General features: G+C 26.8%; 5 protein-coding genes and 1 pseudogene across 9 annotated transcripts; 4 read left to right on the forward strand and 2 right to left on the reverse strand.

Moving 5' to 3' along the window:
* Positions 1 to 4,748: 4,748 nt before the first annotated feature.
* Positions 4,749 to 6,526, forward strand: LOC114946004 (uncharacterized; annotated as a pseudogene).
* Positions 6,527 to 6,906: 380 nt separating this feature from the next.
* Positions 6,907 to 9,233, reverse strand: mRpL45 (mitochondrial ribosomal protein L45). The gene is made up of 6 exons (XM_029318680.2): positions 9,015 to 9,233; positions 8,300 to 8,617; positions 7,931 to 8,082; positions 7,686 to 7,734; positions 7,398 to 7,547; positions 6,907 to 7,296 (listed from the first exon to the last, which is right to left on the reverse strand). Exons 1-6 carry the CDS (start codon positions 9,063 to 9,065, stop codon positions 6,997 to 6,999), a joined length of 1,020 nt encoding a protein of 339 aa, XP_029174513.1. The 5' UTR covers positions 9,066 to 9,233; the 3' UTR covers positions 6,907 to 6,996.
* A 94-nt stretch (positions 9,234 to 9,327) lies between these two features.
* Positions 9,328 to 11,827, forward strand: Pus1 (Pseudouridine synthase 1). Its single transcript, XM_029318681.2, has 6 exons — positions 9,328 to 9,650; positions 9,899 to 10,282; positions 10,535 to 10,871; positions 10,949 to 11,207; positions 11,414 to 11,559; positions 11,661 to 11,827. Exons 1-6 carry the CDS (start codon positions 9,584 to 9,586, stop codon positions 11,764 to 11,766), a joined length of 1,299 nt encoding a protein of 432 aa, XP_029174514.2. The 5' UTR covers positions 9,328 to 9,583; the 3' UTR covers positions 11,767 to 11,827.
* Positions 11,828 to 11,897: 70 nt separating this feature from the next.
* Positions 11,898 to 20,068, forward strand: LOC114945998 (modular serine protease-like). Of its 3 annotated transcripts, none has more exons than XM_029322382.2 (8): positions 11,898 to 12,396; positions 13,969 to 14,008; positions 14,119 to 14,520; positions 15,370 to 15,806; positions 15,992 to 16,213; positions 16,953 to 17,248; positions 17,334 to 17,664; positions 18,089 to 20,068. In XM_029322382.2, exons 1-8 carry the CDS (start codon positions 12,351 to 12,353, stop codon positions 18,328 to 18,330), a joined length of 2,016 nt encoding a protein of 671 aa, XP_029178215.2. In that variant the 5' UTR covers positions 11,898 to 12,350; the 3' UTR covers positions 18,331 to 20,068. The 3 variants fall into 3 exon arrangements, with proteins under 3 accessions (XP_029178215.2, XP_085341130.1, XP_085341131.1); XM_085485004.1 differs by having other exon boundaries at positions 18,075 to 18,350; XM_085485005.1 differs by lacking the exon at positions 13,969 to 14,008 and having other exon boundaries at positions 12,342 to 12,396.
* LOC114945999 (charged multivesicular body protein 7) lies at positions 18,744 to 21,104 on the reverse strand. Its single transcript, XM_085485006.1, is given in 6 exon segments — positions 18,744 to 18,989; positions 19,051 to 19,243; positions 19,332 to 19,792; positions 19,795 to 20,108; positions 20,365 to 20,824; positions 20,966 to 21,104. Coding segments are annotated over 5 exon segments (1,365 nt in total). The 5' UTR covers positions 20,676 to 20,824; positions 20,966 to 21,104; the 3' UTR covers positions 18,744 to 18,903.
* Positions 21,105 to 21,142: 38 nt separating this feature from the next.
* Positions 21,143 to 24,216, forward strand: Gen (XPG-like endonuclease). 3 transcript variants are annotated; one of them, XM_029322381.2, is made up of 6 exons: positions 21,143 to 21,387; positions 21,524 to 21,803; positions 21,875 to 22,161; positions 22,280 to 22,441; positions 22,512 to 22,677; positions 22,777 to 24,216. In XM_029322381.2, exons 1-6 carry the CDS (start codon positions 21,230 to 21,232, stop codon positions 23,938 to 23,940), a joined length of 2,217 nt encoding a protein of 738 aa, XP_029178214.2. In that variant the 5' UTR covers positions 21,143 to 21,229; the 3' UTR covers positions 23,941 to 24,216. The 3 variants fall into 3 exon arrangements, with proteins under 3 accessions (XP_029178214.2, XP_085341127.1, XP_085341128.1); XM_085485001.1 differs by having other exon boundaries at positions 21,294 to 21,387; positions 21,574 to 21,803; XM_085485002.1 differs by lacking the exon at positions 21,143 to 21,387 and having other exon boundaries at positions 21,648 to 21,714.
* The last annotated feature ends 3,006 nt before the right edge of the window (positions 24,217 to 27,222 follow it).

A 27,222-nucleotide genomic window follows, 5' to 3' on the forward strand; every position in this document is an offset into this window, starting at 1 on the left:
GCCATACATTAAATAATTGCTATAACAAATAATTTAAAGATAACATATTTTAAAGGCAATAATTTATCACTTTCTATTTTAGAGTAAATATGGAGAAAGAAGTGACAAAAATCTACTTGACCGTGTTCAATTCATAGATGTTGCGGAGGATATGCACAATAAAATGTGCAACAACAAGAAAAAATATGCATTGTTCGAAATTAGCGATCGATTTAACGCATTGAATAGAGACGACTGCCGCCTCGCAGCTGTAGGTGATTACAATGAGACATATATATCATTTGGAGTTCAGAAGAATTATCCTTACAAGAAAACTATAGATTATGCGTAAGTATTATGCAAGTATAAACATTAAGATTTATATTTGTCATTTAAGAAACTATTAATAATAGATATTATATTTTTTTGTCATCAATCTATTTTTCAGACTTATCAAATTTATTGAAGTCGGACTGATGGACGCTCTTTCAGATCGTTGGTTGAAAACAAAAATGGAAAATACAGAACAAAAACAAACACAGTTCAAGATGATCGATTTGCATCAAGTCTACCTAATTTTTATGATACTCTGTTGGGGAACGCTTATATCATTTGGGGTACTCGTTTTGGAAAACATAATATACTATTACGAAATAAAAAACACTCAGCGTAGACATATATCAATAAATTTTGTTAGAAAAAATTATAATTAGAATTTTAAAGAAAACTGAATAATATACAATGTTTTCAATAATATCAATTTTCTCTCCCTGTCTCTTAATTAATTAGTTATTTAAATAATAATTAAATAATTTTTCTTTTAGCTTTTAATATATGTATTTACTTAATTAGATTTTATTTTATTATAATTATTTAGTAAATTAAATACCCATAAAACCGTAAAAAATCCATACATATATTCATACATACATATATGTATTGCCTTTCCAAATCGCAGTCAAACAGATGGCACAAGATGTTTAGAGAAGGTCGGAAGGAGGTCGCCGACGAGGCCCGCGCAGGACGCCCGTCAACATCGCGAACGGACGACAATGTGACTCGTGTGCGCCAATTATTGAATTCAGACCGTCGAATGAATGTTCGCTTAATGTCGGAATTATTGAACTTGCCGAAAACGATTGTTCACGAGATTGTATCGGAAGACTTGGCCATGCGGAAGATTTGCGCAAAACTTGTGCCCAGAGTGTTGACCGATGCGCAAAAGCAACACCGAGTGGAAGTTTGTGAAGAACTCAAGCAACTCTGTGCAGATAATCCCAATTTCCGGCGGACTTTTTTTTATTTCCTCGGCTGAAAAGGGAGCTCAAAGGACAACAGCTCGAGTCGGTTGACAACGTACAAGCTACTTCGACGGCCTCCCTGAACAGCATCCCAGTCAAGGAGTTCCAGAAATCTTATGACGCATGGAAATCGCGTTGTATATGATGTCTCTCTAATATCCATAATGTCTCTCTCACTAATTTTTCATTTTTATTTCTGCATTATTTTTTTACGATTATGATATTTCTTACAGTCGAGAATATATTTTATGATATTTTATATACAATTATATAATATGTTTCTTAAAATTACATATAAAATATGTTCATAAAATATATTCCTGACTGTAAGAAATATCATAATCATATAAAAATAGTGCACAAATAAAAATAAAAGGTTAATGAAAGAGACATTAAAAGATTTTTATCTAAACTTTTGTTCTTATATTTTATAGATAAATATAAAATATAATCCCCAATCTCCACTTGATTCCTCTCGACCAATAGAGCCAAACGCGATGTTATTGCGACAATTATGAAGGAAAGAACATTTGAAAAGGAATTTGAATCCTATGGTTGGGATCTCAAAAATTCCCCCTGTTCCTTCTCTTAACATCCTCTGTAAAGAAATAGGCGAGAAAAATATTGGTCCGAAAGTCGGCTGAATCGGGACTTTCGGACCAATATTTTTCTCGCCTATTTCTTTACAGAGGATGTTAAGAGAAGGAACAGGGGGAATTTTTGAGATCCCAACCATAGGATTCAAATTCCTTTTCAAATGTTCTTTCCTTCATAATTGTCGCAATAACATCGCGTTTGGCTCTATTGGTCGAGAGGAATCAAGTGGAGATTGTGGCTTTAAAAATTAAAAGAGCTGACTAAATAAGTATTCGCATTATAAAATATAATGTATTAAACACGATGTATTACATCGTACAAAAATTGTTTATTTGAATAAATCGTAAAATAATATTAATAATTATCACATTGTAGATATTCAATAAGAATCTTTAAAAAATTTATATAATTACTCACTCTAGAGTTGCTTCGCCAGCGCGTGATGTCTCTATAGTTGAACTGTAACATATAATAGAATCCAAATTATAGTAGCCAAAATAAAAAATATATTTTTTATAAATAGTAATAAATAAAATAATAAAAATTATTCACTTCATGGTTGCTTTGCCGTTGCTCGATGCTACCCCAGGCCTCCTTGTGTACTCTGATTTAATTTTCTTCGTGGTACACATTAGCGAAAATAATTAATTATAATTAAGCGCGCACTTGCAAAAACTTAATTACATTTACACTAATCACACCCAAATATAATTAATGGACGCGCACTTGATTATGGCGGGAAAGCGGGACAAGCGCGCGAAACTCGACATATTCATATCGTTCGCGATATTCCTAGAGACTAATCTCGCATGCGCGCAAACAGCAACAATTTTAACAAGCTATCGATGGTCATTCAAGCGTCGTATTTACATGCCACGCGATCAAAATTTATTGAAACAGATAAAATATGATTTTAATACATGACACTAATAGTCTATGATTAAAGTAATAATTATACATTGAGTAATTGAACTTACGATAATATGGATCATGTTTTTTTTTATAAATTATATGTATATGCTTAATGCTTTTCACAAGTTCAAGATTTTGTAACTGTACAATTATTTACATTAGTATATACAATTATTAGTTGCAATATTGCTTTTATTGAAAAATTAAAACACATAAAATTGAACGTCTTTAATGTGTGCATTAGTTTTGTGATAATATATCAATGTACCTTTAAATACAATAATCAAAGCACGACACATTGCGCAAATCATGATAACGATTAAAATTGATTAGTTACGATAAATTATATAAATATAATATAAAATTCTCGATGCGAGATATTTCTTTTGATCGCAAGTAATGGTTCTAAAAAGTAAATATTAAATTGTGTATTTTTATATATTAATTTTATTATACTCATTGTTACTGTTTTTGTATTGGAATATGTAGCCATTTATATATAATTATTCTTTTATGTATTTTTATATACAATTTGATAAAATATAGAAAACGGAAGAGTAATATATCTAAAGATTGCAATCTGACATATACGTCTAACGCAATTTTAAAAAAAAAAATAGATTTTATCTAAAATGACATGATTGTATGCCTTTTTTCATCTATCATAAACCAATCCAATGATCATTTTTTTTCTTGGATATAGATCTTTAATATATTAGCGGATATGTAATAAATAAATCGAGTCTCATCGCTAGGAAAAGCAAAAATATTGTAAGTCTTGTAAGGCGTTAACAATATATTTCTATGGAACAACTGTTATTTTTGATTATATTGTATAAAATTTCATTGTCTGACACAATGAACGGTGTTATCTGGAGCAAGATGCAAAAGACTTTTGTGCCGATTTCTAGTGTACCAATGTATGCGATGTTACAACAAGAACGTCACAGACAGAGTCGAGCACTTGAGACTTACAATTTTCAAATGCAGAATTTGACCGTAACATCTTTTAAGGTACAAAAAAAGAAATATATATATATATATTTTTTTTGTTAATATTATCTTTTCAATATTTGTTAATTAATAGAAAGAAGTGCTAACATAGTTTTATTCTATTTTTATATAAAATTTTAATTATTTTGTAACATTTTAAAATGCGGTACTTTAAGTTTCAGTCGTAAGAATCGTAAGAAATTGTAAAAATTGTATGTGAAATTAATTGCATAAATAATTCACAACATAGATATTTGCTAAATGATGCCCTATTAAATTAAGAGGTTGAATGATAATTTCATCGATTATATTATACTTTTCAGGAACAGTATTATTTTGATTTTTACGATAATAATACAAAAGTTACAGGACTTTGCGGTGAAATGTGGAATCTTCTTTCCAAATTGTTAAACTTTACGTAAGATTGCACGAATTATAAATTGCAAAAACAAACCTATTTTATACCTTATGAGAAACTAATGACAAATTAAATAAATAGTAATCAAAGTATTTCCCTTTTTTAGATTGCAACCCATGAGAGTAAACGTAGACGGCATGGGCGTTCAAGACGAAAATGGAACTTATAAAGATGGATTATTAGGTATTATTTCCCGTAATGAAACTATTGCAATACCAAGGGTTGATATGTTTGCCGAACGAATTATTGCTCTTGATTTTACATTACCTTTTGGAATAAACAGGTACATCAATTTAATTCATTAAAATTTTGTAATTTTGATTTTTCGTGATTTTTAAAATTTATTGTTAATTTAAAATTTGTTGAAAATATAATTAGTTTAGTATTGATATTAATTAACTTAACATCAATTAACTCAATAGTGATAGTAGCTTAATTAGTTAAACTACATTATAGATGAATATAATAATGTATATAATAATCTTAAAATAAAATTTCACAGTTACAATTTGTATATTCATTGTGAAGTGATACATGACAATGAATGGATGTTAAGAGTTTTCTCTTCAGAAATATGGTACATTATATTGATAATGTATATATTAATAAGCATATGCACTTTTTTGACGCAGAATATTCTTGCTATATGGAATAAAGATAAATATAAAAATACATCTTTCAACGAACATTTATTTTATAACTTCGGAAATCTCTGCAATCAAAGTACGTACAAATGATCGATTAATATGTTGCAACCTTGCTCGTCTTTCTTAAAAGAAATGAGACATTATATCATAATAATGATAATGAGAAATCATATTAATTTGTAATAATTGTTACATATATATTTATGAAGGCTACATTCCCGAGTTTCTAAATAAAAGATCAAGGATGTTAGAAGTATCGCTAGGTTTTTTCTGTTCTTTAATATACATAGCATTTGGTGCTGTATTATTTATTTACATAAAAAAGAATGTTTATGTACCACCATTCAATAGTTTCACTTCTTTATTAACTAATACTAAATACAGCGTTATCAGTCTGAAAAGTTCCACTGGAGCTATGACATTTAAGGTATTTTAATAAATATGTTTACTTACATTATATATACATATACCATATATACATATATATATATATATATATATATATATATTTCTTGTTAATCTTTGTGAAGATGCTTTTATATTTCATACGTTTGAATATTTGCTATTAAAAATTTATAGGCACACTCTGATCCGCGAATTATACAAGCAAGAGAGGCAAAGCGCTTGATCATAATATCAAATATTGAGAAAATGGAACAATTAGCATGTTTTTCGCAAAAAAAAGAAATATGCAATATATCAAGGAGAAGATTATTATAAAAAGAGAAAACATGCTGCGTGTAATTTAATGCCGACTGGAAAACCTTTAGTAAAAATATGGGCAGCTTCCGGCATCGTAAAAAATTTTAAATACAAAAGAACCGTGGATCTTGGGTAAAAAAAATATCTGCATAAAATATTTTAGACAAAGTATTTTAGAGAAATTATAGAAATTAATAGCGATCATACAGTTCTTTAATAAATATGATCTGTCTATATTTCATTATAAGTAAAATTTCTACACGAGATTATTTTAATTTTGCAATTTCTATCATTCAAAATATCTATCTATAAAAATAATAAAAATTTCCGTGAAATTGATAAAAAAACTCCTATGATATATTTGTTATTGTAATTCAATTTTATATAATTCTATATTCTTTAGGTAATATTAATCTAAATATTTTTACAAAAAGAGACAAATAGAAAAAAAGGCAAATAGATATAAAGCCAAATACAACTTAATCTGATTCAAAGCCTTAATCTGTGCCAAATCAATTAAACTGATTTTCTCTACTAAAATTCTCTACTAAAAAAAATTCATTTGTAAAATAAATCAATACTGCGATTTTATTTTTTTGGATACTCGATATGGTTTTTCATAATAAGCTTATAAAGATGAATTTAATAATTACAATTTATATATTATAATATATAATTTAATAATATTATAATATTATAGTAACTTCTACTATAATATTATAGTAATTTAATAAACAAATATTCTTTTCATGAGTAGGATCCTCAAGTTAAGAGAAGTTGGACTAATAGATGTGTTAAAGAATCGTTGGTTGGAACAAGGAAGTGATGAACATAATTGTAATGACAATATAACACAACCAATTGAGCTATATCAAGTTTCTTTAGTAATTGCAGTGTTGTGCTGTGGAATCATAATTGCTTTTATTATCTTTATAATTGAAAAAATCGTGTTTGTTTATAAAATCAAGCAATTATGATTATTTTCATTTATACCACGATGCATATGTATATTCTGCAGATTTATTTGCAAGTAGAAACTTAAATGCATTTAAAAATTAATTATCATTAACTATTAGAATTATATAATAAGTTTTTATTATATATATATATATATATATATATATATATATATTATATATATATTAATTAAACATAATAATATAAATAACTACATATATGAAGAAAAAATGTGTCAAAAAAAGTTTTTTAAATATTTTTGTATTCTCATTGTAATTATAATCAACCTCTCATTAATGAAAATCCACAGAAAATTAAAATTAAGATAATTTAAAAAAAAATAATACATATATATACTTTTGTGAAAATACTATTATTGAATTTTGTTGGAACACAAATGTGTTTTGTATTATTGCATAAAATGCAATATATTTTTTATTTTATAATCAATATACAATAGATTATTACTTATATATCATAACTTGTGAATTCACGAAGATTGTACATTTGTCACATTCTTTGTCGCATCTTTTGGCGTATCTTCTACTAATGTAGCTTCCACAGGATGAGGCTCAGTAGGTTCAGGATCATGTTTTTCTTTTGGCAGAACATATGTACCTTCTGCAATGTCTGTTGAAGTCATCCAAGATGGTATAATTTTGCCATGAATTCGCCAAACGCCGTATTCATTAGCTAAATGTTTTTCAAATACTATATATTCTAATACATCTTTCTTTAGAATTTCGCTTCCTTGTATTAAGCGACCAAACCTGTCGTAAATAGCTAATATCTGCAAAGAAAAAGATTTCAATTCAGAGATCATTAATAAAAGTATTGTATAAAAAAAAAAAAAATAAATTACAAGTAAATTAAAAGTACAAAACAAGTTACCTGTTGTGTGTGGAATCGGACAGTAAGTTGCGCAAAAACATTCTCTTTTGTTATTACATCTGTAGTCCTTGCATGCACAACACGAGCTGGTTCCAAAGATTCTAAAAACTTCCAGTGTATAGTTTTACTCATTAAATTGTATATCATTTTCTAAAAATATAAAAATTATTATAATATGCAATACTATATAAACACAGATTTCTGTTTATTTTAAGTTGGTAATAATAGGAGATATGTATATGCTTAAAGGATATAGTATCTCCTATGCTCAAAGAATATTAAACTTACAGGATATGCTGTTTCTGTAACATATTTTATTAACTCTTCTTTGTTTTTCCTGAAATAAAAACAATTATTTTATTTAATAATATTACTTTGAATAAACAGAAACAATATTTATTTATTGATTTCTATTTATTAATTTTTCGTAATTTTTTAATTCTATTCTTTCAAAATTTCTTCAATTTGTAATATTGTATAAAAATTATATAAAAATATTTATTGTGTATTAATTATATTTATATATTTCTTACACAGCTAAAGCTTGATGTGCCTTTTGATAAATTTCTGTAGCTTCTTCAATAAAATAAGATGTCTTAAATGTGTCATCAAATGATTTAATTTTCCTAATGGCCATTACAGATTTGCCCTTTTTTTCCAAAAATGTAAATTTTTGTTTTGCTCCCTATATTGCAATCATAAAATAAATGCATTAGAATTATTAATATTATGAAATCTATTAGCAAACTATTAGTAAATGATCAGTGTTTGCAAAAAAATTTAGTAAAATTAAAATATACATCTCTCTTATATTTTACAAAATATATATATATTTTATATCTTTTTAATTATATTATAAACAATATTCTTAAACTAAAACAAAACAAAAAAAGAGAAATTACCTCTTTAGTGATAGCAGAATATTTTCCATCTCCTTCAGGAGCAACATAACTTTCAAAAATAGTAGGGGTAGAGCTGATAAATGATGGTCTTTCCTGCCAAGCTTTTTGTGGAATAAAACCAGACTCCTTCATACGAGAGCGTATTTGCTCTTTACTCAATTCAGAATGATCTTTTTCTTTAGTAAATGATGGAAGTTTTATTTTAATAACTTTTTCTCTTCTTAGTTTTTTCCATTTTGGATTCCAGTGTTTACGTATATATCTTACTTGAGTAAAATCATTAGGATAATTAATAGCACCAAGCAATGATAGTTTGTTCTGAAATACAGAATTGTGTTTATTCAGATTTTTCCTTTTAAGGATGGTAATATTACAATGTTCTATACTTGAATGAATAATTCTTTTATTATATAAAATATATCTATATATAACTAAAAAATATTTTAAAAATTATTCATATATATAAGTTAATATATACAATTTTTAAAACACATTTATTTTAAAGTAATAAAAATGAAATCAAATACTTGAGATTTGTGATATCCCTAACATTATAATATAGAAAGGACTTTATTAATGTCTATAAAAAATCTTTACAAATATTAACGTAATAAAAATTATTAAATTTATTAAATTTCATATTAATAATTAAGCGAGAAAGTCATTTGTAACAAACCTTTTTTAGAGTTTTCTAAGAAATAAAGTTCTAACTAACCTGCATAAATTTCCCAGAAGTAAATATCGAGCTTGCGCACTTTAATAACATTTTTGGAAACTTTGTTTACAGAGAACTATGAAAAAACGATCACATACATAAATTAGATGTTTTCAAATATTTTTATTACACCTCGTGTATTTATTTTATTAATCGTCCGAGTTAGATTGCATTGCACATTGCATGAACATAATAAATTCTAACCTAACCTGACCTAACTTAAAATTCGCTGCGTTTACGTTGTTGATAATTTCGTCGATGATTTTATCGATGCAGTAAATGTAGCTAAATAATTCCAACTTTCAAAAATGAATGTGGTAGCGCTGCTTTAGGAAAAATTTAGGGAAATAAATTGAACGAAATCTCGTGTCCTCGTGTTATACTCGTGTTATATTGATACATAACAATATTGTGCGTTTTTAAATATTTATGTATTCTTTTCCTAAAAGAAAAAGTGATACTATAAATGACGTAAATTTCTCTTAATTAATGAATTAAGGAGGAGAGAAGTTTGAAGCTATTTTAATATACAATATATTTATAAATTAAAAAATTGAGAGATTGTGCTAATGTTGTGTAAGACAAAATATTGCTTCTTAAATAATTCTACAATTCGTTGGTTGAAGAATCAATTAGGTATACGAAATATATTAAATAAAATTATATAAAGACATATGTACAAAATATATAATCAATTTAGTTTATAAAATAATTCTTATAACCCCCTATTTTCATAAAGTACACAACAAAATTCACACAACATATAAAACTTGAAATTAATCTGAGAAATATATCTGAGTTTATTTTAGTTTATTTTATTTTTTATTGTAATTTTGAGGCTTATTTTAATATTGTATAATACTCATATGAATATTTCTGTTTAGGAAACACTTGTCATAGAACTATGTCAATCACAATGGATTCCATAACTCAGCCTGATATAAATACCAAGCGTGGAGAGAAAAGATCTATATTAGACGATGGCAATGAGACTGAAGTCAAAATACAAAAGACAGAAACAGAGACAGTGCAAAGGATAAAGAGAAAAAATTATGCTGTGTTATTAGGATATCTTGGTAAAGATTATTATGGCATGCAAAGAAATCCTGATATGAAAACTATTGAGGAAGATTTGATTACTGCCTTATTAAAGGCAGATTTAATAACTACAGAACATTTTAATAGTATAAGTTCAATCAGTTTTCAAAGAGCTGCACGTACAGACAAAGGAGTATCAGCAATTAGGCAAATTGTTTCACTGAAACTACGTAAGATATATTTTAATAATATTAATATAATATTTATAGATTTTTTAAACATTTTTATTTAATTAAATCATTTTAATTCATGTTGATTTAATTCATGTATTTTTATATAATTTAATAGCCCCTTAACAATAATATTTATTATTAAGTAATTATTCTTAATAAAATTTAGAATATATTATCAAAAACAGTTAAACATTTTTTTATTTAAAATAAATGTATATTACACTATTAAATACTAAATATTTTTTGTAGCGGAGAAGTTTGACAAAACAGTAATAAATAAATTTTTACCTGATGTAATCACAGTATTTGGTATAAAACGAGTAACAAAAGGTTTTAATAGCAAAAGACAATGTGATGCACGTACCTATAGATACATCATTCCTACTTTTGCATTTGCATTGGAGGATCCAACGCTATTAAAAGTTGGAGAAAAAGTTAATGAAGATGAGAGAATCGAACAGTTGTCAACTATTGCTGGACAGCCATATATTGATTATAGATTATCTCCAGAATCTTTAAATAGATTAAACTCAATTTTGAAGCTTATGGAAGGCACACATAATTTTCATAATTTTACATCCAAAGTGTGAGTAGTATTGATTCAAAGGAATATATTTTTATCTTTACTATTCAAAATTAAAGCAAACATTTTGTTTTATTCAGAAAACCACTAGATCCACGAGCACAACGTTACGTACTGAAATTCCATTGTGCAGAAACATTTATTTCGGATGGTATGGAATTTGCGATATTGGAAATTAAAGGACAAAGTTTCATGTTACATCAAATTCGAAAAATGGTCGCAGTTGCAGTAGCGGTTGCAAGAAATATTGCATCCGAGGAAGTTATTAACGAAGCATTTAAGACAATGGATAAACTGGAGATACCAATTGCACCCAGCTTAGGATTATGTCTATGTTATGTAAGAAATTTTAATAGTACAATATTTTCTTTGAAGATGTAAAATTTATATTATTTATGTTATTTGTATTTATTTTGTAATATAAAGAAGTTATAAATCAATCTTTAATAATAACTATTAATAATTATACATATATCTAATAATTGTTTGTTGTAATTAACATAAAATTTTCTAAAATAAATTATTCAATAAACGTAAATTGACAGGTACATTATGATAATTATAATAAGAGATATGGTACAGATGGTATTCATGAAACATTGGACTGGAAAGAATGTGATGAAGAAGTAGAAAAGTTTCAGAAGGAATATATTTTGAAACATATGGTGAATACCGAGATTTCAGAACAAACGTATCCTTTTAAATCAATAATACTATTATGTAATAAATTTTTATTTTATTTTTATATTATCAAAATATTTTCTGCTATTTACCTTAATCAATGCAATGTAGGACATTAAAATGGATAGCAAATCTTTCTTCCTATTCATTTAGTAAGAAAGAAGAGGATTTTGTGGAAGATAATGAAAAACAAGAAACTGTGGACAATAGTATGTAAATGTAAGATACATTATTTTGTCTTTGTACCAAATACATTAAAATATTCAAGAAGAAGCAAATATTTGTATTTACTATACGAGAAGTATCGATTATTTTTAATTCAAGACTATAATTTCTTGTAAGTATAATTTGTATAATTGAATGTAATAAGTATAATTATACATTTTCTCTAATTTCCAAACAATTCTATCCAAAAACATCAATGATTTTTCAATTCATATTCTGATAAACGTGTACTATCTTTATGGTACTTTTCTTGAACTGAATTGAGAATATGCGTACATGCGCCGTTATTGCATTTTTTGTCAATTTGTTTATTTATCTTTTACACGAGTTTCCAGTTCAGCTAAGTATGTATGTATTAATAACACACGTACTTTCCCTGTACATCCCCGCATCTTCGTGTCCATACGCACACACAGAAATGACGCACACGTTTTGCATCGTTGGGTTATTCCCAAGTTATCCCAGTCTTATAAGTAGTAGATATCCAGTAGATGATCGCAGTGAATGATCGAGCGTCGAGTTATAAGAAGACGCGGATAGAGCAGTTGTCGATCTTTCGCCACGCAGTGCTTTATTATGCGGATTATTAAGCGGATTTTTGCGCTACTAACGACTGTTTATGGTGAGTAAAAGTCATATTACGACGTTAAAATATTACAAAACTGTAATTTTTTAAAGAAATAATTTTAGCTTTTTTCGAAATTCTTTATTAGTGTATAATAACAATATAAAATATATAAAGAAATGTAATTGTATTAAAATTAGATTCATGGAAAAATCTTTTGGAGCATTATTACTGATAAAATGACGCTGAATAATAATCGTGAGGACGCACAAAAATATATAGTTGTTTTTCTCAATGACGTTGACTGATATTATTCATATTCATATTGATTATGACATTAGTGAACTCTGATTTCAAACATTCCATAGTATTTAATTAATAAATAATGTAACGATAATATGTGTTTTAGGAAAATGTTAAATATTATATTCAAAACTATATTTAATTTAATTTACTTGTATAATCCACAAAATTATATCGGTTTTTAAATTATATTCAAAATATTTTAATTTTAATCGATAAATTAATTAATTGAATTTTTTGTGAATAAGAGATGAAAAAATTTCTTCATATTTGCATTTGTTGAGACAAATTTGCTAAACTTTTATAAAATCATGCTAAACTTTCTTTCATGATGATTAAATATTTGCTGCATTTTAATTCAAGATATTTGTAAAGCATCATCATAATCTCAGTCAGTTTCAAAAACCGGTTTGGTGTCCTTGAACCCCCTGAAGAATCTATATATGTTTACACATATTGATAGATAAATGAAAATACACGCGATGGATGTGACGCGGATATCTTTATCAAACTTGTCTCTACTATGTTTATTAAAATTTTCCTTATCGTTAGCCAAAGATAATTAAAGTTATTATAACTGATTGATTTCATCACAAAGACTTATGGTCATTAAATATATAGGATATTTCATATATATACATTATTGGAAAAATTCTAATAATAATTAAAATAATTGTATAAAATATAACTTTAATTTATACATGTGTAATTTATACTACGCAATGCTTGTAGCAAACATATACATAAAAGACGTCAGATTTTTATAATCTAATACAATTGTATAATGAAAAATAAATTTCGGCTCGTGTAAAATTAAAATAAGTAATAAATTAAAAGGCCAACTTAACGAGCTAATTAATTAGGTGTTAAATAAATTTTTTATTATACGTCATGAAAATAATATTACAAATGATAAACGTTTCGACCGTACGACAGTCTTTTTCAATACCATTATCGCTTTGCTAACATATCAAAAAATTAAATAATTTGGAAAGACAGAACTTATTATACATGTAAATTATATAGACTTATAATATGAAAAAACGCATTATTATAAGTCTATATAATTTACATGTATAATAAGTTCTATATAATTTACATGTATAATAAGTTCTGTCTTTTCAAATTATTTAATTTTTTGATATGTTAGCAAAGAGATAATGGTATTGAAAAAGACTGTCGTACAGTCGAAACGTTTATCATTTGTAATATTATTTTCATGGCGTATAATAAAAAATTTATTTAACACCTAATTAATTAGCTCGTTAAGTTGGCCTTTTAATTTATTACTTATTCTAATACAATTGTTTTCTGAATTTCTCATAGTGTGTATTGATTCCGGATATGCACAAACTAATAACTGTGGGTGAGTTTATACATTATATAATAATTTAAAAAATCTCATTTGATATATAATAATATGTTCAATTAAATATTATATGTAAAAATAAATATTTGCATTTATTTTTCAAACAGACCAGAGAGATTTCAATGTCGCGATGGAGATTGCATAGCCGGCGAATTGTTATGCGATGGTAAAGCGAACTGTAAGGATTCGTCCGACGAGACCCGGACCGAATGTATGAGATCGCAGATTCTGTGTCCCGATTATGCTTTTCGATGTACATACGGCGCGTGTATAAACGGGGACGCCGTCTGCAACGGCATCCAGGATTGCGTCGACAATAGCGACGAAACGCAACCCCAGTGCTCGAGAACAAGCGGGAACAATAATCAAACAGCAAGACCTGCACAATGCAGATCGAATCAATTTACGTGCGACAACGGACAATGCATAGACAGTACCGATGTGTGTGATGGGACTCGAAATTGTTTAGACGGCTCCGACGAAACAGATGCGAGATGTAGATCATTGACGTAAGAGAGCAATTCTGTTTTTTTTTCTTATTTTTTATAGCTAATTAATGTTTCCTTTTCAACAGGGTGTTTATACTCAAATTTGGTAAAAGAATTCCTTGAGAATCCTCCGATATTTAAAAATTTAAGATAAAATCAGAAAATTTGTAGATGTAGCTTTTTAAAAGATCCTTTATTGTATACGTTTTTAAATGTTTTCTATTCATACGATTGGAAAGTTCTCAAGAATGCAGTTTTTCTAGCATTTTAATGTTGATTTATTAATTCTAAAATTAATTTGGACAATAATAACAAATTGACAATAAAGAATTGATATATCATTATATCTAAACTTTAATTGCTAAAAATATATGCAAAAATATAAAATAAAAATAGAAAACAAAAAATAATTTATTATAATATAAATGTCTTAAGGAATATTAATTTATTTAAATTATTTATTAAATATAATAAGGGGTACTATATAATTTATTTCAATATTATCTATTAAAAAATTGAATAATTTTTCATGAAACTTACATAAGATCTTATTAATACTGAAATAGATCGTCAATAAAGAAAATAACATATTTAATAAAAACTTAAATATTGCAAATATATGTTAGACATATGTTTCTTAAATGCTAAATAAGAGTATAATTATCAAAATGACTATTTTTTTCCTTGAATTTTATTCATTAAATTCTATGAGAATTCTCTGATTTTTCAAGATAAAATAACCCTTAATTCCCTGAAAATATACCAGGTTTTTAAGATTTTTTCCGGGAATATACATCATTCTATTTAAATACAATTCCAATTAGCATATATTAGAAAATAGATGTTTTACAATCGATAATTTTTTTGCAGGTGTCCACCGACAGTTTTCCGTTGCAATTATGGAGCTTGCATTGACGGTGACCTACGATGCAACGGAATAATCGAGTGTGCTGATGGATCGGATGAGGATTCAAATTTGTGTAGCGGAAGTGGATGGCCGTCGCCGTTACCGTCGGTGCGACCACCATTAACATCAACAACAACGGGACGATCACCAGTAGAGACTTCTTCTGTGACATCTGGCACAAGGACTTGTAAAACTCCACCACAACTGCAAAACGGTCACTGGAGGTTGCATCGATTGCAATGCTCAAATATAGAACAGGATTGTGATATTCCAGAAGGAGTAAATCTAGGACCAGGATCTCATTTAGTTTACTCTTGTAATCCTGGTTATAAAATACAAGGTTCTACTGATGTAAGCTGCAGTTTTGAAGGAAAATGGCTTAATATACCAACTTGCACAGGTATAATATTGATAATTATATATTTGTAAATTATATAAGTATTTTGAGAAAATATATATACAGAAGAAAACAAGTATTTTTAGAAATAAATATAACATTCATAGTGCTAAAGTATTTTAATGTAACAAACATCTTACATGTGTGATTATGCGTTATAATTAAATGTTTAAAATATTTTTTGATAGAAATACGTTGCAAAGCTTTGAATTCAGCATCAACTAATGCTGAATGCACATACGACGATGAGTGGGTGTCTTGTGATTCTCCAGTTGTACCTAGGACAAGGGCGAAAGTGACCTGCCGAGATAGTTATCGACATGAAAGTAGTCTACTTTCAAGACAAAGAGATGTTGTGAGATGTAATATGAATGGTCAATGGGATCCAGAACCTATACGATGTGTTCCAGGTCCGCTCACAATAAATATTTATCTTAACAATACTAAACTTTTGTTAAATACGACTTTAGATAGAAATAATGCAACATTTATTGAAATTTTGAATGATAGAATTATTATATATACGAATGTTAATGATCCAAATTATCCAAACATAGATATTAGGATACCAAAGCAAAGTAATGATTTAGCAACAGAAAACCCTTGGAAATGGTCTTGAAATTATAGAGAAAAGTGATAGATTATAAATAATAATTTTTCAATAATTTTATTTTTATAGTTAGCATAATCACATTATTGTTATGTCATCATTCACGTTGAGATAATTCACATTAGTGTCTTCCTATGTACTATAATTTGTATTTAAGTTATAATTTGTAATTGTTCCCTAATGAACCAAAGCTTTAAGTATTATTAAAATAGGTTTCATTTTTGTACTGATGCACAAATTTATATATATGCATAAAATAATACTAAATTTTAAGTGCAAAGTATATTTAATAAATTTATTTAAAACTTTTATAAATACAATATTAATTCCAATCTCTTTTCCCATCCTACTAATTGCAAGATTTCATGCAATCACAATAATATGCAATAGAATTATAGTTATTGTGAATTATCTCCTTTAGATATTATATGCGATTATAAATAATTATAAAATTATAAAAATTAAAATAAATTATGCTTAATGCGCTCTTTTATCTTATCATGCTAGAACGACTTCTTCAATTAAAATATTTGTTATAGTATGCGGTATACCGCCTGCCAATGTTACACCGCTGATTATAGGCGGTGTTACACCTAATATCACGGAATTTCCGTGGCACGCTTCACTGTACCTTGATGTACAAGGCACGAAAAAGAAATTTTTCTGTGGAGCATCCATCATTCAAGAAAATCTCTTGATAACAGCAGCTCATTGTATATATCATGAAAACACTAGGCGAGTGGTTGATCCCAGGAAGATTTACATAGCAACAGGAAACATCTTCCGCGATTACGAGTCACCCTATCATGATCCAGTCATCGTTAAAAAGAATCAGGTTTGCAAATTCATATGTAACAATTATCTGACGCAATAATGTCAGTTTGCACATATTAATTGTTTATGTATTCCTTTTCTTGCAGGTGAAACATATTTACATTATTTGTAATTATCTAGGACTTTTAGGAAATTATATCAGGGATATTGCGATATTAGAACTTGTTGAACCATTCGTATTATCGGCTACGTTAGTTCCTGTATGCATAGATCTTCTCAGCGATAGAACTGTATTGGAAGCAGGCGCAGAGGGAAAGGTAGCAGGGTTTGGTAGAACCGAAATTGGTGATTCCAGTGCAATCTTACAATCTTTGAAAGTACCATACATTCCATTCAATCAATGCAAATCTGCAAGCCAAGAGGCTAATACGCAACAATATCTCACTACTGATAAGTTTTGTGCAGGCTACACAAATGGTTAGTAATCAAGAATAATTATATAATATATTAGTCAATATATTAGTGAATAGTTTTTTTAGTAAAGTTGACAAGAATATATTGATTATATTGTTTTATATAATTAAAAATCTTAAATAATTATATATAAATAATTATTTAAGATTTTTAATTATATAAAACAAGAAGGAAAATCTCTTTCTGTTCTTTTTGGCTGAACTGGCTTACATTAGTTCAGAGTTTATCTTTTTTACTTTCCATTGGAGGGAAAGAGATAAAAACTCTGAACTAGTCCAGCCAGTTCAGCCAAAAAGAAGAGACCTATATATTTTTTAGCCTATAAGAATGATTATCTCGTAAAGGTAAAACAAATAATATAATAAGTAGGGATAACTTTCTAGTCACACATAAGTCATAAATATCATAAGCAGTATATATATTTCAGGTTCTTCTGTTTGTAATGGTGACAGTGGTGGTGGATTGGTCTTTAAAACCAATGGTTTGTGGTATCTCAGAGGTATTGTTAGCGTTTCCCTAGGTACGATACTACAAGATGGAAGTGCTCGTTGTGACAATAATTTGTATTCCTTATACACACAAATATCCAGTCACGTTGATTGGATACAAAATGTAATTGCTAATGTAGAACATAATCAGTCATATTCATTATGCACAAGTAAGACTTAAATATTATATACTTTTCCAAATTTATAAATGGTACTATTGAGATTATTATGCATGATCATTAAATTAATTTTGTTATGTATTGATATATTCTATATTACATGAGATTGTGTGTGATCGTGTAAAATTGCGATTTTGTCCAATAAAATAATTAAAAACTTGAAAAATAATTTTTTTTTATGTAATCAATATTAAAATTAATTTCAATAATAAATCTTGAAATTTAATAGTATTTATAAATTTTATCATTAATTGATTGCAATTTTCATATTACAATTTTAATAATATTATTTTATAAATAACAATATAAATAACGTGAGTAAAAGATAATGTATGTAAAAAATACAGAGAAATTCGTATAAATTCAGTTGCTCTATATATTTTTAGTTTTAACTTCAAAGTATTAAGTCACAAAATTTTAAGAAACATTCAAAATCATTTTCTTTTTTATTTCCTTTATACATAATATACATGTATTCATATATATAAATTATTTTTCGTACATGCAATGAAATATTTAAGAGACAAGAGATGAAGTTATTATACAATTATATTATTATGCTCTATTGTTGCATCTTAGAAATATTGAGGTTTCTTTAATGCCCTTTCCTTATGGGATGGTACAGCTGGTACAGTTATGTTTTTGTCAGGTGAAACTAAACCTATATTATAAATATTACCTTATTAGTTTATATAAAACATAATAATAAAATCTATATTTACCTTCCATGCGTAAATCTTGCAAACGTTGTTCCAATTTTGTAATTTCTGGATTTGATTCAGAAACTGTATTAGGAATATTTACATTGTCTTCATCCAATAATTCTGCTAATTCTTTTTCCAACTCGGTATCCGAGTCTGTGAGATTTAATGTCTCAGATAAAACTGAGTCTATTTCTTTTTTTTCTTCTAGAATCTAGTCAACAAATAATAGATATTAAATACATGATAAAGTGTTACTCTTATTATAACCATTTACTAAGTAATACATAATAATTGCTTACTTCGTTAATGTCATCCATAACATCTCTAACATCATATTCCGTTAAACCCTTTTGTCCAATTTTTTTCAATACATCAGATCCAGTCTTGTAAGCAGACAATACAGCAGAATTTGAATGTGCATTTCCAATATTGCTGATTAGAGTGCGTAGGTTTGCAAGAGCTTGAGCACGCTTTTCTATTGTCTTTTCTAATTCCACTTTTCTTCTTAAGCATGTTTTTGCCGTCTGGCGCAATTCTTTTGCCAAATATGATTTTGCTTCATTGATAATATTGAGTTTCTCTTGCTCCATAAGTTCTATCTCTTTGACCAGCTCATTTTCTTGCTTCAGCAGTTTATAAGTGCCTTCTTCTATTTCTGTAATTTCATTTACTGTTTGTGTAGAAATTTTAACAAGTAATTCACTATTTGAATTAAAATTTTTTCTAAAAGCAACTTTTTTTCTACGTCTTAACCACTCAACACTAATCTCACTGTATTCTCTGAAATTTGTTTCTTAGTTTTGCTCTCACAATATCTCACTATTTCAGAAATCGTGAATAAAACATTATCTTTTTTAATGTCAGCAATGGAAAGAATAATATCACCCAATTCACGAACAATTCGCAAGTGTATGTATCTCACTTCTGTGTTATTTGCATTCTGGCCTACTATATAATTCTTTACTTTGGAGAAAGACCAGCTAATTGGTTTTTTTACAAATATATCAATTGACCATGCTGTCCATGTTTCACATGGTTCTTGTAAAAAATCTGTCTCGTGCATTATTTCATTATTTCTGGAAAATTAAAAAAATATATATATATGTTATGTAAAAAATATATATGTATGTTAAGATATGATTAAAGAGTGCATTAAATTAGATAATATATCTATTATAAATAATAGAAACAACATAATAATTATCTTTATTATAATAATGACATTTATTAACTAATAATTGATTAATGATTAGTAAATCAAATCATACCAACAATAACTAGTTAAAATATTTAATTAATTTACTATATATTATATTTAATAGACTCTAATACCTGACAAGTTCTTCAATGACGGTAACCAGACAAAGAGGTGTACAACCTCTTCTTTTAAAAGCTTCATTTAAATCAATAACAGAAAAACTGCATTGCATAGTATGTGCTAGCCATTCGTATATCAAATTATGCCAGAATTTGTATTTAGAAATCCAATCTTGTGGATTGGCTGATTTACTGCGAAATGGTGAGAATAACGCACTCATTCTCTCTTCTTGATTCCAACATTCTGGTAGTTTATCTGCTGGTAGCGGAGGACTGCCATTGATGTTTTTATTGACCATTTTATTGTCAATATTGATTTCTTTCATGTGAAATCAATTATATAAAATCTCTTAGTCTGTTTCTCAAGTTAGGTTAAAGATATTGCTTGGCTAAAACAAAAGTATTCTATTTTACAAATCTTTATTAAGCTTTCTTCCCATTTTGATTCAACTGATCGTAAATGACGAGATTTGTGCTACAAATAAAAAAATATATATTATTATAGCTAACAAAAAAATACAAAACTCTTTAAAACGCAATAAATGAATTCTGAATGTTATTATAATAAACTCTGAATGTCATTACGAAATTCAATATTTTGATAAATGTAAATTACTTTAGACAAAACTGCTCCGTTATGAAAAACTGCTGAATTATCTCTCTGCTATCACACATATAATAATTATAAATTTGTTTACTTTATTAGGCCATGCACCATGCACTTTTATTTTGATTGCTTCATGCGACTTTTTTATCCACTGTAAGTAAAAATGTAACATGATCACTATATTATCTACAAGAGATGGCGACGTTGTAAGTTTTCTTCCTGGAGTTGTATCATCGTACGTTGACAGATTCAATTCAAAATTCTTGATGCAAAATGGGTGTGAAGGATTTATGGAATATTTTATCGCCTTTGTGCGAGAGAAAACCGCTGTACGAGCTGCAGGGAAAGACGATTGCGATTGATTTAAGCGGATGGATCGTTGACAGTCAAACGATCGTCGACAATGCGGTACAACCTAGGATGTATCTCAGGTAAATTCATATTCATATAATTTCTTAGATATAGAGCACATAATATTAATTAATTAGTGCACAGTACTTGCATTTTCGCATGTACATTTATGTTACACCGATGAGATGTAATTTATTGATTCCAATTGTATCGCAGGAATCTATACTTTCGTACAGTGTTCCTCCTAATGCAAGGAATATTTCCAGTGTTTATATTGGAAGGAAAGGCTCCCACTCTGAAATATAAAACTATTGCACGAAGAAATGATGCTCGTAATGGATTTCAGGAAAGAAAGAAAACTGCTAAGAAAGGAGGGAGGACGCAGTTTAATCGAGTTTTAAATGAATGTAAACAAATGTTAAAATTCATGGGTATTGCTTGCGTACAGAGCCATGGTGAAGCAGAAGCTATGTGTGCATATTTAAATGAGGATGGGGTACTTTTATGACTTAATTTTCTTTGATAAACAAATTACTGATTAGTTATAAAGAAGAAATATGTTTTTAGCTTGTAGATGGATGCATAAGTCAAGACAGTGATTGCTTTTTATATGGTGCAAAAGTAGTATACAGAAATTTTTGTACAAGTACTCAAGGAAATCGTGGAGCTACAGCTGGTTCTGTAGATGTTTACAATATGGAAAAGATAGAAAAAACATTGAACATAGGACGAAATAAAATGATAGCATTGGCTTTATTGTGCGGCTGTGACTATAATGAGGGAGTGAATGGTGTTGGAAAAGAAGCTGCTTTAAAATTCTTCAAGACTGTAGATGATAAAAATGTTTTACAAAGGTATGAATATTAAATTCATTTAAAAAATTATATATATATATATATATATATATATATATATATAAAAATCAAATTTATCAAAATTATTTATTGTGACTAAGTTTTTTCCTCTTTTCAGAATTCAAGATTGGAGAACTGACACAAGTTTAGATAGAATTGAATCAGATTTATTAAATTCTGATTTATGTACAGTATGTGGTCATCGAGGAAAATTACAAAAACATAAAAAATCAGGTTGTGCTGATTGTGGTACTGTTGAAAAATGCAATGATGACTTCAGGTAATTACTGCATCATATATTTGAGATTGTACTTAATAACTAATTATATAGTGCTTTGTAATGTATATAGAGAAAGGAGAGCACTGATGTTAAATGAAATATCATTGAGGAAAAAGGCACTTCATGATGAAAATTTCCCTAATCAAGAGTTAATAGAAGAATATCTTACTAAGAAAGATTTGGTTCCAACTAAATTGGATATAGAATGGAAGCAACCTCAAGTCAATGCATTTATTGTAAATATATTGTTACATATATATATATTATATGTTATAAAATAGTCTTTTTGTTAAATATTATATTAATGAAATATATATAATCTTTTTCTATTATAGGATTTTATGGAGAAATATCTATGTTGGGAACCACAATATACATTTGAAAAAATATTCACACTAACTACTCGATGGCAACTTTTACATCTGCCAGATTTTACACTTGATGAACGTTTGTCTATGTCAAACTTATTTATTCCTGATCAAATAAAAAAGATACGTAATATCAGATCTATAGCCAGTTATGAAATTATTTGGAAGAAGGAACATAGTGCATTAGAAATGTTAGAAGAGTACAAAGAGCAAATACAGCCAAATGACGATAATGATGTAGACAGTTTACTAACAACTATTGAGCCACAAGACTTGGTTTTAAAATGTTACCCAGAATTGGTTGAAGCATTTGAAAGTACTAGAAATGTAAAAACGAAGAAACGAACTATAAACTCTCGCAAAAAGAAAATTACAACAAATACAGAAGAAGATAATATTGGAGTAACAGATATTGCAAAATCTAGACAAAAGAAAGCAAAAAAGAAAACATTAGAAAGCAAAAATAATAGAAAGATTGAAGATTTTATATCCAAAAATCGTTCTATGTCGTTAGAAGAGTCCTTTGAGAATATGGCAATAACACCGAAAAGATCAAAACAGGAAAATACTTTGAGTAAAGTAAATAAATTGAAAACAAAGAATGTGTCTGAAAATGTTGCAGGGGACATAAAACAAATAAAACGCGGGCCACAATTCAAAAAAGTTCTGGAGATAGACAAGATAGATTCAAAATTGAATAATACGATTGATAGGATATTTAATGAACTTTCTCCCAATGATTTCACGAGCGAAAATGAAGATAATGATTTAAATATGACGAATATAATAGACAATATATGTAATAAACGAATCTTTCAATTTAGTGTAAGAAATTGGCAACCTACGGAATCTATTAACCAAGAAAATGCAGAAAATTATCCAGAGTATAAAATTGACGAAAATAATTCTCTGACATACAAGGAAAAATATGTTGAGAATGAAAAACAGAAGTTAGATGATCCTGATGATGAATTTGGCGATATCAGTGAATTGTATATTCCAATTAATCAAAGAATACAGAAAGAAGAAAGGAAGTTTTTAAAGATATGCAATCAAATAGAATATTCTAATTTTGCTTTTGAAAATATTATGGACGAAACCGATAATGGAAATATACATTTAGATTCGTGATATTATATAAAGTACGTCGTTTTTAGAAAGTTGTATTTATCAAGTATAATGTAGAAAGTTCTGCAATATTAAAAAAATATAAATAAAAATATTATGTGTCCATCGTCAGGTTTTCAAAATATAAAATGCATAATAAAGATCAACATATTACAATATATGACAGTGACATATATGGATCATTATTCTTAAGTCAATTTTTAAATATATTATATAATTATTATATTTTTCAGAATTATAATTAAAGATAAATCACATTTTATTAAGGTATATAAATTATTTGAATTATATTAAAAGATAAATGTTTCACTCAAAATGTATATTATATATGTGTGTAAGATCATGTTTAGATCATGTTTAGATCACACATGTTTAGTCCATTTAAGAGAGAGAATTGAAAATTTCTATGCAAATTTTTAATTTGTAATATTTTTTCTCTAATATTACTGTCATTTTGTAAAATTTTGTACATTAAGTCTTATAAATTATGTCTGAACTTTTTATTTTTATACATAGAATAATTTTTTATCTAATAAAGTAATCATAATATGAGATAGAGATATTTTATTTTTTATGTATCTATGAGATTAGATTATTTTAATATCTGCCATATTCCATATATTACTTCTAATAATTTACAAAATTTTTAATATTTTGAAAAAGATTTTATTTCTTTATCTTTCTTTTTTGTATGTCGAATTTATTAATGATTATTTTTAATTATCTTTATTTTATATTTGTTTTTTTGATTGATTAAAAAAAATTTTGCAAGGAAATTTTATCTTGATTATATCCGTCTGCACGATTTCCTTTTTTTTCGCCGAACATCATAAAGAAGAGCCAAGCTTTAGTAATATCCGGATAAATAAGCCGACAAAGAGGTAAGTGAGGTAAATAAATGTGATTATTTCGCAATAGAATTGTCTTTTAAACTGTGAGATTATTTAATAGTTTTGTGATATTAAATCGAAATTTTAGGAAACGAAAAAAGGGTTTTTTTGATACGGATAATCGACTATTAATTGGTTACTAAATTGCTAATTCTTTTTAATCTTTTATTAATAATAGAGCATGCAATCGCATTATTTATGAGCCTTTTATGTTCTTTGTAAAAGTTCATCGTTTATTTGATTGTTATATTTTGAGGATCAATACTATCATGATAATATAAAGATTTTTGTGATTATATAATTATTTATAACTAACAATAAGTTAGGAATAGATTAAAAATAACGATTGTTCTTGATCGAGATTCTAATCTGCAGTACAAACAAATTGCTCTTGTAAAAACAAATTATCGATTCCATATTACTGAATAAGATCAATTAGAAAATTAATTAGTTTTATATGTATATAAGACATTATAAAACTTTTAATACTCTTTGCGTTTCTGTTTGTCAATCGATAACTTTTAGAGATGCTTGAAATTACTTTCCTTAAATCATAACGAGACATCATGGCTGCATCTTAATTTAAATTAAATTAAAAAGGTTGAGCAAATAGATCTGGAAATTTGGGCAAAATATTTATATTTATATAAATTTAAAGACGAGGGCAATGGATTTATAAACTTCAATATTATTTATAATGTAATATAATTATATATAATATAATTTTTATATATTATTAAAAGATAATTTCTAATTTGAATTATTACAAGAGAACGGTGAAATAACAACTTTTTTGATTAGATTTTTATTAGATTATTTCTTTAGTAATGCAAAAAATTATTGATGACGGTATAAAAATGATGAAATTAAAGAAATAAGATTAAAAACAATTATACAGTTTAAATGAGTTGAAAAAATGATTCCAAGACATGCGTGATGTGATAAAATTCTTATTAAAAAAGAGAGAAAAGGGGATAGACACTAATGCAATTTATTTATAGAAAAATATATAACAATCACTGTAGTAATCGGATTTTACGAAGTTTTAAGCAGGATTTTAGTATTGATTTCCAACTATCCAACTACTTGTGCAATAATTCGATTGAGAACTATCGTTGAGGACCAATCATCATAAAATATATTTGCCGTCTTATTGAAATTGAGAAATGTCAGTTTGTCGATATAACTATATATATATATTGATAGCTCTATATATATTACTGTTCAAAAATTTGAAATATCCTATCCTTTTTAGAAGATATAATTATATTTTTTTTATAAATTAATATATATATTTAATATTTTATTTAAAATTTTATTAAAAATACCGACATTTATAAACGTATATTATTATATACATGTATTATTTTAATCAAATTTAAAATTAAAATAACAATATATATATATATATATATATATATATATAAAATTACAAATATTTAAAAAATATGATATGTAAGAACTGTACATAAGAAGTGTCCCACTTTTAAAGAAAACTTTTGGAAAAATTTTATAAGAGGTTTATAAGAGCTTTGATATTGTCAATATCGGAAAAACTATCCCAAAATTAATTACCTGAATGTCCAAATTAATTACCAGAATCTCAAAATTATTATTATATAATACGTCGAAGAAAGGATTTTTTTTTTGTGAAAAAGAAAAAGTTAAGCAATTTTATTTACTAACGTAAATGCATGTATCTTTTTGCTGTTTATTTTTAAATATTATCCAAATAATGTATGTTAGTAAATAAATATCGACATATTAGATAAAATAATTGTATCTAAAAAAATATAAATTTAAATATAAAAATTGGATGCGCTAAACTTTTGAACGATAATGTAGATGTAGAAAATAATATAATAATTGTATACATATTTTCAAATTTCTGTTCGCGAATATAATAGTTACAATTATGAACGACAATTAAACTCGCATTAGCACATTTAATTTTAATATAAGTTTTCGAAGTATGAGTTTATTGAACAATTAATTGAACAAATTTAAGAAAATAGCTTCTGTCTCTAACTTTTTTCTATTCAAATTCATTAAAAATATAATTAAAAAATATTGCATATGATTTAAACCTAATTATATAAGGACTAATATATAATAATTATATAATATAAATTTATTATTCATCATATAATATAAATAATCATTATATAATATAAAATTATTATTTAATTGTATGCAAATAAAAAACTGAAGTATAGTTATTAGGAAAGCGCGGTTCAAGTTACAGTTAAAGTTTTAATTATTAAAATAGTTGACGATAATTTTATACAATTATTAATGTATTCATATTTTGATTTATTTGTTAAATATCAGTAAAGGCGATATTTTCTGCCATTTAAATCGGGAAAGAATTGATAACTGAACAAATCTATAAACA

This window comes from Nylanderia fulva, unplaced genomic scaffold, assembly GCF_048542155.1.
Source record: "Nylanderia fulva isolate GAGA-0341 unplaced genomic scaffold, ASM4854215v1 Scaffold33, whole genome shotgun sequence".
Taxonomy (NCBI): domain Eukaryota; kingdom Metazoa; phylum Arthropoda; class Insecta; order Hymenoptera; family Formicidae; genus Nylanderia; species Nylanderia fulva.